The sequence below is a fragment of the Hylaeus volcanicus genome, chromosome 3 (assembly GCF_026283585.1).
Source record: "Hylaeus volcanicus isolate JK05 chromosome 3, UHH_iyHylVolc1.0_haploid, whole genome shotgun sequence".
Classification (NCBI taxonomy): domain Eukaryota; kingdom Metazoa; phylum Arthropoda; class Insecta; order Hymenoptera; family Colletidae; genus Hylaeus; species Hylaeus volcanicus.
Window position 1 is genome coordinate 6250251 of NC_071978.1, and position 15338 is coordinate 6265588.

The 15338-nt window shown below is 39.9% G+C and overlaps 1 protein-coding gene across 1 annotated transcript in view; it reads right to left on the bottom strand.

Moving 5' to 3' along the window:
- Positions 1–15338, bottom strand: part of LOC128873088 (zinc finger CCCH domain-containing protein 13) — a 186186-nt gene that overhangs the window by 63382 nt on the left and 107466 nt on the right. Inside the window, exon 4 of the mRNA XM_054116363.1 lies at positions 9549–9641. Within this exon, the coding sequence (XP_053972338.1) occupies positions 9549–9641 (93 nt within the window). The remainder of the gene's footprint in view (positions 1–9548; positions 9642–15338) is intronic.

The window sequence follows — 15338 nt, forward strand, 5'->3', positions numbered from 1 at the left end:
TGGATGGATATATTTAAAATTGACGAATTAATAAAATAATCGCCCATAATGTTGTGTGCAATTGATTTACCTTGACTTTAATAACGCGCATGGAGTCCTTGGCATGTCGCGACGTACGAGAGGCAATCGAATTTTTAGCGAAATTCTGGGAGTTCGTTAAGCGTATCGCAGCGGACGAATTTTCAATAATTTGCTATTAATGAAATTGCTCAGCGTACGCCGATTGTTTGTACCCTTGTTACACGGCGACCCGCGTTGGACTAATTGTAGAGAGAAGCAAGCAAACGAGACCAGCGTGAACTTTCGAATAATCGCCGAACTGAGTTTCTCGTTTGTCGCAAATAACCATTACCGATAAATCAACAAAAGAACATCAATCATCGAACAAACAGAAACTTCTCAGTGGTGAGTAAGAAAATTAACTTCACTCCAGTAGTATTGTTAAATGAGTGCTGCGATTGTCTAAATATTTCATTGTCTAATTTAATGTTAAAATATTCTATGTCTTGGCTAGTAGAGTAATTTATTTTACTGTGTATAATGTTTTCCATTAATTTTGTTCTGAGTTTGTGTACGTTTAGAAGGATTGTCATTTTTCGAAAAAAAAATCTGAAAAGTTTAATATAACATGTATATTCAATTCACAAGTAGTTTATAAATGCTAAAAAGCCATGCTAATATTTCAAAGCCTCTATTCCAAATATAAAGTGTCCTGTAACTACCTACATTATTCCAATTGCACTTTCATAGTACATGCGTGTGTGCAACGTGATACCGCGCAACGCGACAGCAACTTATCTTCCACATCCGAGTTAAAGTCTCCCCTCAACCTCTCTCGCGAAATTGTAGCGACAATTTGCCACCTGACGACAGGAAATTTCCTGTAGTTCTAAGAATTAATATCGAATCTCGGACGACAATCTCGTTACGCGTTTGAAAGGGTGGGCAGGACGGATTTTCCAACGGAAGAAAATTTGCCACCACTGAAAAGGAGGGATTCGCGATCGATTCTAAGGAAGAGCGAGAGAAATGGGAGGGAAAAGTCGCGATATTGCCAATTTCGCTATCACGCTTTCATTTCGGGGCGCCACCCTGCGCTAACATCGTGAGCATCGAATTTTCGTTTCACGCCCGGCACCCGGCTGGAAGGTGGAAGAAGGGGTAGGGGAAAACGAATTTTCCCCACTATCATCGGCCGTGCTTGCTACACGCGTTCCCGAATGCGTTATGTTATGGTAACCGCGCGTAAGACGTTTCCCTGGATTTACGCCTAGACGTATGCTCGTCCCGGGGTGAATTATGGAAAAACCCTGACCTGTTTGATAACGGATTTCCATGCGACTGGAAAAACGTACGAGTTTCGTACGAATTTCAACGTGGATCTCACACAGAATAGTTTATCAGTTTTATATGCTTGTTTTCGCGCAGTACTAACACGTGATACACACTTCTGTGACTTTTTAAGCTACTTGCAAGATAATACACTAATTAATATTTACACATAATTTTAATCAAGAAAGGTTGAATCCTTCTGTAAAATTTCCTGAATGAAATTCAGAAGAATCATTTTCATTGTTTTAGAAAGTAGAGTTCTCATCTCGAATCACGATTGCCACAAAAGTTGAGTAATAAAGTAACCGGTGATTCCTTCTTCGATTCAAATGGAGTCGTGTCACCGAAGCTGTCCTTCAAGGAACGCGATAAAAGGCCAGGTATCGGCGGTAGACCGCTCCCTTAATCGAGGTCAGGAGGATGGTATTCAAAGAAGGGTGGGCACCCGATCGCCGACTTATCGATCAATCTGTCGAACACGACTTTCCAATCTCCTGCACGCACCGCCCGCTGAGCTCGAGCGAAGCCCCAAGAAGAGACCACTCCGGCAGGAAATTCGAGCGCTGACTCAGGGTTAGAATTAGAAAGGATTATCAGATCAAACGGTGGATACCGGACTGCGTTGCGCATCGCTAAATCTCACTGACGAGGACAACTCGGTAGTGGTGCACTGATTGAATCGAGTGGCCCACTAAGGGAAACATTAATCCCTCCTAATCGTTTTCGTCGCATTGACGGATTTCCGCGTTGCTATACGATTCAACGTTCTCCATTCGATTCCTCGGCCTCCTTTGTTCATTTCTCAGTCGTGATAGTAATGTCAAATCAACTGGACTTGTGACGCGGACCTGATTCCTGGGTCAATTATCATTTTCGATGAATTTTACGTGGAATTTAAAAAACTGTGGAAAGGAAAATAATTTGTTTCTATACGGATATGTATGTAATAATACGAGGATGATTCAAATTTGTTGAAATGTAACGCGAATTGCTCGAAATTGTTTCTCTCCGCGGCAGCATAATTAACTCCAGCCAGTAAGTGATGATCACTGCGTTATTAAAGTGTGCCGAGCTCAGAAAATCTTCCCCGAACGAGCCGTGTCAGCTGAATTACAGATTCAAGTGATCGACATCGACTGAAAGCCACAGTGCACACGCCCCAATACCCGAGTTTGAAGTGCCACGAAATCGAACGACGCGTTATAGCAATTTGATTTAACGAAAAGCTCACAATCGGTCCGGTTTCTAGTCCACGTTTAACCTTCCATTTGTGGGGCTATCTGCAAACGAACTCAGGATAGGGTCCCCCAAATCCGTGGTATTTGCATTTGTCGATTTACTTATGGAAATCGTGGCTTCCCTCCGGGAGTGTAAAATACTTTAGAAAATACTTACTGTCAGAATCTGACCTCCGATTGGGGGATCGGTGAGAAACTGATTGTAAGTAAGGTAAATTTAGGATATCAGATCGAGACTACCCTCCAAAAATTGTTAAATTGTAGATAAATTACTTGGACAAAATAATGTATATCATAATACAATTCTGGTGATATCAATTTCATATTGTAAGTTTGACATTTTTATCTTCACAGAGGAAATAAATTAAATATGATTTCATTTTTTTAATATATTAGGTCATGCAAACCATGTCAACTACATATTCTTTAAATCTTGACTAAATATTTCAAGTATTTTATTAATATTGTAATTCCATTCTCATTAAAAATATTAAATTTCCAAAGTTTGGACCTAACATAATCCACCTTTGAGAAATACGTTATGCTACTAAACGACACTGACTAAAAAATCTCACAAATGTTGGAGTCAGGAATTATGTAAGACCAAGAACAAACCAGGAGACCACTTTTATTAAGAAGAATAGACTGAGACAGGGACTGATATTAAACTTTTAAATGAAGTTTCTTGGAAGCTCATCAAGTCCCTTGAAGCGTCAATTAAATCTTGACGATGAAAGTTTTACAAAGATCCGCCCTTGACGACACTAGTAAAATGCATTAAGTTCGATTCCGCGGATCGGTTACCCGTCTATGTAATTGAATTTCAACTATGAGTGTTATGGTCAACGACAAGAATCGTGGATGCTAATTTTATGGTAAACAGGGAACAATGTCACCAGGCTTTCACCATTCGGTTTACTTCGAATTGGTAAATATGCCCTATCGCGGGGTCTCCTTATCGGATACAGCTTGTCTGTTCAATATTTCTTCTTCGAGTGTGCATCGATCGATTCCCACCAGTTTGAAAAATTAATTTGCGTCGAAACTTGCACTCGTATATTTATTACTCCTTGAGGGACATTTCTTCATAGAAAATTTCGAATGTTATAAATATACTTTTCCTTTGAAGATGAAGTATTATTTCAAGCTCCACTTTTCAAGGTAGTCAAAGAACATTCTTTTTTTACTCAAAATATCTAAGGGTTGCTTAAGGAACTGCTTTGTCTGGAAAAAATTAAGTAAAACGTCGCAGTTAGGTCAAGAACATGTCGCGGAACGTCGATGGAAAGAGTTGTGATTCGTTTCCCCTCCCATGACCACTGGAATAATTAAAAGTTTAATTTAGTTCCGACGAGTCCGGGAACTGGAGGAACGTGTCCAAATTGAACGAGTTCGTGTGTCTACGCCAGGCGTGTGTCGTTTCGTAGTTGACAAAAGTCCGTCGATTTAAACCGGAGTCACCGGATTCCTCGGCGAGCAAGTTCGAAAGGTTCGGTCCCAATGGCAAAGGCAATCCCTGCCCTATTCAGGAAACGGAACTCGACGCCAAACTCTCGACGCAGGCTGAAACCGGTGTCTCCCGGCCCTCGAGGATGTTACCAATGGTTGTCGAACGTAACTCCTAACATCCGATTAATCAACTCCGGAAAGTAATCAATGCGAGGTCGAATGCTCTCAAACGAAAGTTTCGATCATTTGAAATACAACGAAAAGTTTCACAGAGTCTTAATGAAACTTCCCTGAAAAGCACTCGACTCAATTCGGACAAATATCCCCGTCTTGCGCTTCGATTAACGCAGTACAGGTTTTTTCTTTTTTGAAAGTTACTTTAAAATCAGACCAAACACTGACGTCTCGTGTGTTAACGATAAATGTGTTAATGCATTCAGTAAAAACAGTTGAAAGAAAATAAAATCTTTAAAATAAGTGTTGTCGCTCAGAAACTTCGATATTCGATTATAATTCTAAATTAAGGGTAAAGTCTGACGCTCAATGTGAAACTAAAAATAAATTCAAAGGATTACTTGTGATTTTGAAATTGTATTACAAGATAGCAATACCTCCTGAAATCACTATTAAACTTAATGTTCAAAGGTATGAACAAATATTTAAATATACAAAATATAAAATATAAAAAGGACATGTTTCCAATAAAATGAATAAATACTATGCTAACGATAGCGAACTGCAAGACTCGTGACCGATTAAATTAATGAAAAATGTGTTTCTGAAAACCAGAAAGTTTCGGAGTGCAGTATTCATCGCGTTTCTACATTCAATATGCATATTAATATCGTTATTCTCGCAGGGGGCGGGGGGCAAATAACAAACAGAAGGAATTAATTAAACGTTAATTTCGCAGCCAATTAGTAAATCCAATCGCCCGCATTGTCGATATCGTTATTGTATTTTTCATCCGAAAAGACCGTGCCTCGAAAATATACCACGTCGAGATTGAACGTAGTGGAGAACCTATAATGTTTGTAATTATTACCCCGATACGCTTTCCGGAAATCGAGTTGCCGCGTTTCGAAAGTTTGTATTACTCGATCGACAATACCTCTGCGAAACGCTGGATAACTGTTAGCTTCGAAGGGCTTCGCCGAACAATGGGAAACAAAAACAGTGCATACAAAGGAAAAAAGCATAACAATCGGAGAAAGTTTCCGCGAGATAATTGGAGCACGAGTACGGGGTAACGATGTGAGTACCACTTGGTGTATGTTTTCGTTTCCGCAGAATATTAATCAAGGGACCGTCAACACTGGGGCACTTAAGGCGACTCGAAAGCATTTTCAGAAAGCTTACTGGTGTATTTTGGGTCTCAGGGTTGGGCGGTCTTGATAAGGGATGGAAGCCTTTTGTTATCGGGGTAGAGACAGTTCAAGTTGATACTGTCCTTAACATGTGATATTGTGATAGAGTATTAAAATAATACAGGAGTCATGTAAGACAAAATAATGATAAGAAGAATGGAAATATTAATTAAGAATAACTTTTAGTCTAATCACTATTGTATATGGTTACACACTTTAATAAATAACGGAACGGATATTGTGATACGATGTTTGTTGATTAGAATATTTGTTCTTTGTGGATGAACGGGTTACTGAAAAAGAATGCAACTAATATTTGACAAAGTATATAGATAATTCAAGACGAATTAATTAATTGTAGAAATACCTGTAAATTGCTTACGTGAAGAGAGCCTCACTTTAATATGCATATACATGATATTTGATGAAATACGTAAATAATCCAACATAGATCAATTAATCCAGGACAAGCACGTATAATATATAATGAATTAATTCATTCCACTTATTGTTCTTAGAAAGTTAAGAGAATTAAAGGCGTCGACCTAAGAGGTGAACGTCAGGAATACTTAAGCCCTAAATAAAATAATAAGATTGGATATGCTAAATTCTAGCATTGGAATTACGTGTTCGTAATGAAAATTGAGTTCTGCAAAGGGGAGAACGTTTAGTCAACATCGGCTGCGCGGGAAGTTTCGAAGGCGTCTCTTTAACGAGTGCAAATTGGCGTACACTGGAAAACTGCCAAACGGCCGAATGGAGGTAATAAGATATTCCAGTCCGCTACCCATCGATTGTTGTAAGAAGCTCCGAGTGTCTTCCAAGTGTAACACTTTCCTGATGAGAGTCAATTTTCCAGGAATTTCCTTCGACCCTTCCAGACATAAAACTTCGATGCTCGCCATTAGAATATCTCACTTAACAAAGGTTGAATCGAAATTACTCTATCGCTTCGAATAAGATGTCCTTTAAAATTCTGATATATCTCTACTCGTATCGGAATTCGGAAGAGTAACAATTATTGAGAAAGTTTAACACACAAATAACTAAAGTCGAAATCATAATTGCTCCTCCTACGTTAATAATAATATTCTTTGTAATGTAGATGAATATAATTTTTTAATGTTTTGACAAGTCTGAAACAAATCTAATCGAAATCCAAACAAAAAGAAATGCATGTCAAAGTTAGAATCCAATTACGCACAGTTCCTTAATTAATGTTCCTGTAGTAGTTACGGAACACCTAACTGGAAGATGGGGAATAGAAAAATGAGAATTTAGGTGAACAGTTAGAAAGGAGGACACCTCACCGAGGGAATAAACTAATTACACGTCCGTGTGCCGGGAAATAGAAACGAACCTGGCAGGAACAATAATTTATCCGCTTTATTCTTACCCGAAAGCGCTTGGAACGACAAATAATAATACGGTAACCCTATTTCGAGGCAGCTCACAGGGCGGAGTTTAAATTGGAAGGTACCCCAGGGCGTCTCGTATGCAGTTAACGGAAGCTATATCCAAGGCTTGGATATTCTGTCCAACCTCCGATTGCAGTTAACTTCGGCCACCATCCAAGTGGCGGCGGTGCAGTGTAGGCATGTTCGAAAACTCGTTTTGTATTATCTTTCAAAATAACGTGGTGCCTGTGAGATCCCCTCGTTTAATTACTCCCCTATCCACGCATTCCTACCTGAAGCGCCAGAAAACTTCTCCTAATCATTTTAGGTGCCAGAGAAAAGTCAAAATGCTATTTTACATTCAATAAAATTAACAAATTGCGATAAGTAGTACATCTTTATTCTTTGTATAATTCTTAAAAATAAATATCCAGTCTCTATATCTTCATAAAGAACTGAACAACACAAGTACATTCTTCCCCTAGCATATTATGCACGCAACAGCAATCGAACTAAGAAAAAGTCCGAGATGCGCCCTGGCTACGTTGATTCCCCACCCTCCCATCTAGGGTGCAGGAACAAGAGGGAACGTCGAGAAAAGAGGAGGAAAATTGCCCGACTAAACATTCCGTCTGAAGCGCGTGAAGTCCTCGCGAGAAACATACCCCGAGTCGAGGTACGCGCGATTCGTTCCGAATCGAACGGGGATTTCTCTCGTTCCGCTTGAAAAACAAATAAAACTTCCGTCGCACTTGGCCAGGCTTTCTAAGACCCCCGCCATCGTCCCGGTGTTCCTTTCTTGTTATAGAACTTGCAAGCTCGGCCACGGGGGGTTACCGACCCGGACTTAATACGTACACTTATCACGCTGCAATGATCCTGTTAGCAACTTTTCCCTACCCCTTTCCCAACCCCTACTGGCCACCGTTCCATGGCGTAAGACAGCCTGAAAAAAAGAGAGACGATAGAGCCAGCGAGCCATTATTGGCTTTGGAAGCCACGAGAATGCTCTCTTCCGTTCGACGTATCCTCGCACCGACAGGTCAAACTTCGTCCGAGGCGGAATGTGATGAAAAAGATGCGAGACTCTGGTATCCTTTGTAAGCTAACTGGCTGGGCGAGGCTGGTAATTTATTTTAGAGGGTGGGGAAAGACGAGTGCGTTCCCCTTCGATGGATTCGGAATTTGCTTAAAAGCGGATAGCCGATTGGCTGTCATAAAGTCGCCTGTTTAACGAAGACTCCACAGAGTCGAGTGGCCAGTTTAATTTGATTGAATTGCGCGAGGGTATTCGGGGTGTTTCAGGGGATTTTTGAGGACCGTGACCAGACGGACGGAGTCTACCTGGTCGCCCTCTAGTTTGGATCCATTCTCGAGGGTATGCCAAACATGGACTAAAGCGCAACAACATGATTTTAATTAATGTCAGACTCGATAATAGTGTTTTGTTTATATTAAACAGTTTTATTTTAAGAAAAATCTGAGAATATTAAACTAACAATAATTCTTTCTTATTCAATGTAGTAAATCACTCACTTAAATACTATTCAAATAAAAATAAACAAATTTTGAGATAATTCATATAAACCACACCATATCTAAAGAATAAAATCTCTGCTATGCCTTCTGAATAGCAATTAATTTCAAAAATCAACAAATTCAAAAATTTTTACACTTCAAAGCTGAATCTTTGCCACCTTTGTTCTTTTTAAAACTGCGAGGATCCGAAAATTACTCGACCGAAGCCTCCTTCCTCCCCCAATATCCATTACCTTCGAAATTATTGCCGTCACGAGGCTCCAGTGGCTACTAAAATTACCTCGCCCAATTAAAAACTCACCGCGACGATATTTTAATCGCGACCAGTCGATTTTAATTGCGTTCGCCATCAATTTACGATCAATATAAGGATCGCGGCGTTTCGCGCGCCTAATTGAAATAATTACACGCGACGTGGCCGATCTGATAATTAAGAGACGCATCGGAAACGAAGACAAAGTTGCGGCTCGATTCGTGGCCGGGAACGATATTAAAAAAAAATTCTATCAAAATTTATCGGGACGTCGACGAATAGAAAACAAATTTTCCGCCCGAGGCGACGATTTATTCGCGCGTCTAATGATGCGCGCTACGCTAATTAATTAACACACGGACGGCCGTTTAAGAATCGACCGGTTCCCAGTTTGTTCCTCGATAATTACATGACAAATTTTAATTAATACACCGTAATTATCGTGATGGGCAGCGATCACGTGTGAGGGGTCGAGAGGGAACGCTGAGAAACGAAGAGAGGGTGTTAGGGAACGTTTTGCTATGCATGGGAGGAGGGCTAATGGGATAGCGATTGCTTACCGTGTGAACGACCTTATCGATTTTGGTAATCTTTAAGTGCGAAGGTGTCAGAAGGTGATATTGGAAAAATTGGCCCTCTGTTGTTTTCCAATTCAATTTGTCCTTATATTTAAATCTCTTGCAAAACTCTAACCTTGTAAGATATTAAAATGTTTATTCTTTATTTTTTTCTACTGGTGAACCTATAAAAAAACAACACTAGGATCCCAACCTTTACTTGATACCTGAAAATGTCGATACTTTATTTTCAAACGAACTAAGTTACAAGAATGGAACCAGAGTTCAGTCTTTGAAACTCCGTCAAGGTGATCCCATCTCGAAGTAGAATTTCCTCGTCTTCATGTCCCGAGGGACACAAAGAAGCAACGGGAGGAAGTTCCGCGGCGCGATAATAAGAAAATTGCTGAACTTACCGACATCCTTGGAACCACCCCACGTCCCCAGTTGCGCCTGGCGTGCTAATCGAGACAATGCGTCCACGTAGACGCGGGATGCGGCTGCGGCACCTGGAAAATAATGAAACACAGGGCGATTGTAGCGGCCGAACAGCAGGTGTATCGCGACTTCCCGTCTCTTTCCCCCCTCCGTTTTTCTTCGGCGATAATTCAACGGCTCGCCCGCGCGTACTATTTAATTAAAGGGGGACCGCGGAGAGTCTTAATCACTTGGAAATTTTATCGATTCCCGCGAGCGAGGGACTGTTTTAATTTCTGTCGGGGCGATGGTTAACAATCGCCCGACTCTTCCATTCGATTCTTAATTACGCCCCGATGCGTGTTAAGGGTACTGTTTTCTAAGCGAGCGGCAGCTGCTTCGCGCTGCGGTAATTTTCTCATTTCTTTAATCGATTAATATTCAACGACTGTTTTCCTTTCGATCGAATGGTGGAAACGCGCTGAATAACAATGGGGAGGAGTTTATTAATTTTCTCTTGGCGATCGTTAGTCCGTGCCCGGAAGGTATTCTTTCTTCTTCGGCCTTGAATGCTTTGCTTTAAGACGTTGACTGTCGGAATAAAATTCGTGATAACTTCTATGGAGTTAAAATTTTGTATCGTGACTATTGAAGATTAGGTAATTCACATTAGTAGTAGTATTTTATTTGTTAACCTCTCCAAACTCACAAATCCTATCCAGATTTATTTTCATTGTTGCCTCACTTTTGGAATTGATTTTGTTATTCCTATAATAAAAATTTATATCTATGTATAGTTTATTAACATTAGAAACTCTGAGCCATGTGATATATCACAGTAAAAATTACAGGAAATTTTTTATAAATTTTCAAGAGTAAATTTCTGGTAAAAAATTAATCAACGAAAGCCATCGATGCTTGAAAAGAACCAAAATCATACATTTCCCAAAGACAATAACCTTAAAAAACCCTCTCTTCATTCAAAGCACTGTATCGACTGAGATATTTCATACCTTGCGATACCGCCCCACTCTTTGTCGAAGAAATAACGAACGAATCGGAGGCGTAACTGCAGATTACAGAAAACTTCATTAACTTTTTCTCTACGGCGCGCATAACCATCCCTACAGCGTGTAACGAAAAGACCGAACAAAAAGGTACACGCGGTGACCGAGGAGGCGAATAAAAACGCCGTTCGAAGTGCTCCTGTTATCAATAAAGAACGATCATTTCCAACGAAAGCTCCTCGTTAAAATCTATGGGGCAGAAAAATTGGGACGGAGAACACGAGCGTAGGGGGCGGTCGAAACGGAAAGATCGGTGGAAATTGGCGGTGTATACCTTGTTTCCTGCGACGGAGGATCCCTCATAAATACGGGGAAGTTGTATAGTGCCTAACTGGCTGCCGTGTCATGGGAATAAAAACGACGAAGGAAGGAGGAAAAGCTCGGACACGAGTGGCAGGGCAGGAAACGTGCTATATCTCGAAAGGAACTTGTATAAAAGTAGAGAGAGGGGGTTGTTTTATGGCGAACTGGTGAGCAGACCGTTGCCTGGATGCCCTCTGAATATCACGGTATGTTCATCCTAGAGGAAAGTGGACACTTTGGATTTAACTGTAATGAATGAGCCGAGACGAAAAAGCACCCGAGGCTTTGTTCGAACGAAACGAAGAATCAAGAAATTCCTCTGGCTTTGTTTGAGAATATTTCTACGCTGGAAAACTGCGGACTTTTCACTCGAGTGTTTGCTTGACTTCTGGAAATTTTTTTCAATCTGAACCCATGTCAATCAAACGCATAACCGTGCAGTGGATAGGTTAATTTGTCCAGAGTAAACCTGTGCAGTGTGTATGGTATGCAGAGAGCTGACTAGATCACATTATATATATAGCCTAATTTTGTTGATAAAATACAATTTCAGAAAAGACGTTGTTTATGTATATTTTATTTTTATTTTTACATTATATACATGTTAGAAAAACAATGTTCTATCAGCAAAATAGGAGACATTGTTATTTAAGATTATTTAAGAATCGATATATAAAATGTGGTTAAATTGCGTTGGGTTACATATGATCATATATCTCTTGAATTTTACCTTAAAATCTCAAAAGATAAGGCGTTAGATAAAGTGTTCTTTCATCGTAATGTTTGACGTTCTCAAATAATCACGTCTTCTTTCGGTCATTTTTCCTTGCTATAAGAAATATGTTAAAGATAACCAACCCTTGGACACCCTATGTGTAAGTTCAGGAAAGGTAGAAACGTAAAGATATTTTTCGAGATAGCTGGAAAATTTGCTCGGTGTGGGCTACGTTCTGTGAATTTAAAAGAACCCGCTATAAATTCTGTTTGCAGAGCAATGAAGAAATATGGAATCGTACATGGTTACAATAACTTTCCTGTGACGTTCACGTTTCCGTAAAAAGTAGTAAAAACATACTCAGCTACCCTCAGGCCTTCACCTCGTTCAATATTCGAGAAAGTCTAATGGACGGGAAATTATCCGGGAAAATATGTAATTTTATGAAATGTCAATGTGTCGTAATTTTCTTCCGCAGAATATTATAAAAGCTGAATATTAAAAAAGTCACAGCTTACATTACACCTCTTATCTTTGTATACAGTGGTCAGATGAAATATGTAAATCGAATAAAAAATTATCGAAGTAATATTCTAAGCACGGATTAATGAAAAAAAAAAAAGAAAACAGGTGAGAAAAATGGAAAAAAGATTGAATATGTACGAAAATTGTGGTTGCTATTTTTTATTATAGAAAGTTTCTCGAGACATTCGAACGACAAAATAAATCGCACTTCGTCTTGTTTCACCCTTCACAATCGTGAAACTCCTTCCTGAAAGACTTTCTGCTCGAATGGGGGATAAAAAAAGGAAGACGAAAGGACTGATCCGGTCTTCCCATTACGTTCTTCTTGAAGAAAATCGTCTGTCCTTCCCATTCACCCTGTTGAGACAAAAGCAGGGCATTAGACGAGAACCCTGTCCGAATACCAATGCGTTAAACAACCGAAAAGCTTCAGTCTTGCCTCATACCCTTCGCTATAATCCCTCCAGTTTTGTTCGAGGAATCGCATTAATTATGAACGCACCGCGAATCAGAACCTCGAACTTGTTAAACCGTCCAAAACCCTTAAGCCTTTTCCACTTCTACCAATTCGTACCTTTAAATATTCGACGTTATTTCTGCTGGGAGCAACTTACTAAGTCATTATCGACAATTGAGTCGAAATCCACACGATTCCTCTAAATATACTTGATAAAACAAATGTAAGTCATCCCTGAATTTGGATTATCTTCAGTACTGTGTGATCGCATTTTCTATATTGAAGACAATGGAAATGAATGAATTAATATATTTGTTTTCAATATAGCAGCTGTGTATTTCCACACGATTTTGCTATTCTATCCTCAAATAAGTTACCTAATCTCTTATCCAATTTCTTTCCCACTCACATCGCCTTGGTAAATAACAATTTAATTTTACCAGCTCTCATACAACACATATTACAACTAGAAAATCACAAAAATGTCGTACAAACAGTAATCGCGCCACCTCTATTCCACGCGAAATAGGCCAAACTCATTAGTCGTGTTTTAGAAATCACAACCCCGTCAGTGGGAAACAGGTGGGAATTCAAACGACCTTGAACCTTATAACGTCTATCACCTGGTGCGAATTCCATCCCGGTTCCTGTTCCATGTCCGAAACGCTTTCGAGTGATGGCGTGCCTGCCCTCGCCGGGTTGCGGTGTTAATTGTTATTCTCGGTCGTTCTCGGTAATTACACACCGTGCCACGAGCAAAGGCCTCGTTCGCCTTCGAGTGTGCAACGCCAGCAGACCTCCGCTACCGTTGCAGTTCACCGCTGCACCAGGATTTGGGCCAAGCATTCCGTGATATGAAATTAATTATCAATTACTTTCGAATTTTCCGCTCCTGGCCGAGATAATCTCGTTTCACAGTTTGCATTCGAAGTTGGAACTCCAAAGTAAGTTAAGCATTCCAAATTTTAGAGATTTAGAGGTTCGAAGAGAATTGTTTAAGGGGTGAAGACACCGTTGTCAAACCTTTAACCCTTTATGGTCGATTTTTGCTGGAAATTCTAAGATGCATAGAGGTGTGAAGTTTAAAAAAATATCAGCCTCTAAAGAATAACAAAACGAAACTTGTTTATATTTACAGGTTATTTATAGGACGTTAAGTTTCAGAGATAAGAATTGAAAACTTAGAAGATCTTTTTCCTGAAAAGATATTTTTGGAACGAACTTCTAATTTTCAATTTTTATTTTCGAAACTAAGGGTTCAATGAATAAACTGTAAATATATAAAAGTTTAGTCTCATTAATCTCTATAAGTTGAAATTTTTTAAAAATTGATTTAATGAATATAAATGTTTCTCTGAGCCCATTTCTCGAGGGCGCATATATACGCTCTTCGCAGTCAAAGGATTAATAAACTTTTTGCATCAAAGACATTCCCTTAATTTCACTCTAACAAACTCATACTGACTTCCAAGCAGCGCACCAAGGGAACAAAGAAACCTTTAATGACGCTGTATTCCTCCGAAGAAATTCATTTGCATCGTAAAATCGGTTTCCATGAAGAGGGACCGTTTAAGGGAAATCGCTCGGAGTCCGACTTTAAGAGTGGAAATCGTGGAAGCGCGGGTGGAAAGAAATTTTCCGTGACAGCCGGCCCCTCTTCGGAAATGAAGCGGAAGCGAGACGCATGTAATCAAGCGAATGTCGACGCGGAATTTCGAAGAGGGGTGTACCCGATAACGGGTGGCTTCGCATATGACGCGAGGGAGCAGATTTTCAGAGTATTAGCAACCCCTCCAGTAACCGCCGACGGCTCCACGCGTCTTTTATAACGGACGCACCGGAGAATTCTGACTTTACACGAGGTCGCTGCGTGAATGCCTCAGACTGGGGTTCCGCGATCATTCTTCTTTTTGCACTTCCTCCTCTGATTCCCTTCCTTTCAACCGAGCATTCGGTTTTCCCCTGCTCGCGATTTCACTCCGTGAAAACGTGTCTGGCTACCGCGGTACTCAGATTCCGCGATAATTGCGTTTATTGCAGACCTAACCGGCCAGGGTGAAAACATCGCGTTAAAAGGGCGATCCTTTTATCATTTTCTCAAAGATTAAAGTCTTCGCGTAGATCACATGATCATTATAACTCGTGGTGTTGGTTAAATAATTATTCACTAGAGGTAAAGATCATGCTTCCCCGCCATTATTTATACAGTCAAGCTATATTATTCAGCTTAATCGGAAATCGAGTGTGTAAATAATAGGTAATTGGAATACCAAATTTGACCACGGTTGTTGCACGCTCCTACGAAATTCACAATGTTTGTGTTTATTTCGTATATTCCATTACCCACATCAATAAGATATCATCGGTGTACAAACAAATTAAATGAAGCCAATAGAATATTATTTATTAAAGCAGCGCATAATTTGAAACGAGTCGGTTTAATTAAAACAATGACATCGATCAAGAATGTAATTTTTCTCTATTTACTTTACGCTGAAATGAATCAGAACACACACCGACTGATCAAATATCTGCCGTTAATTGAAAATTAAGCTTGCCGGCAAACTTCCGCGAATAAAATTCTTCGATTACTCGGTCGAAATTCATTTCGACGAATGTAAATGCGATGGTCCTGGCTCGAACTTTGCTTTTTTCTCTGCGAAAAGTTCGACCAAACCATTTACATAAAAACATCGCGCAAATTCTTTCCATGAACCACGGG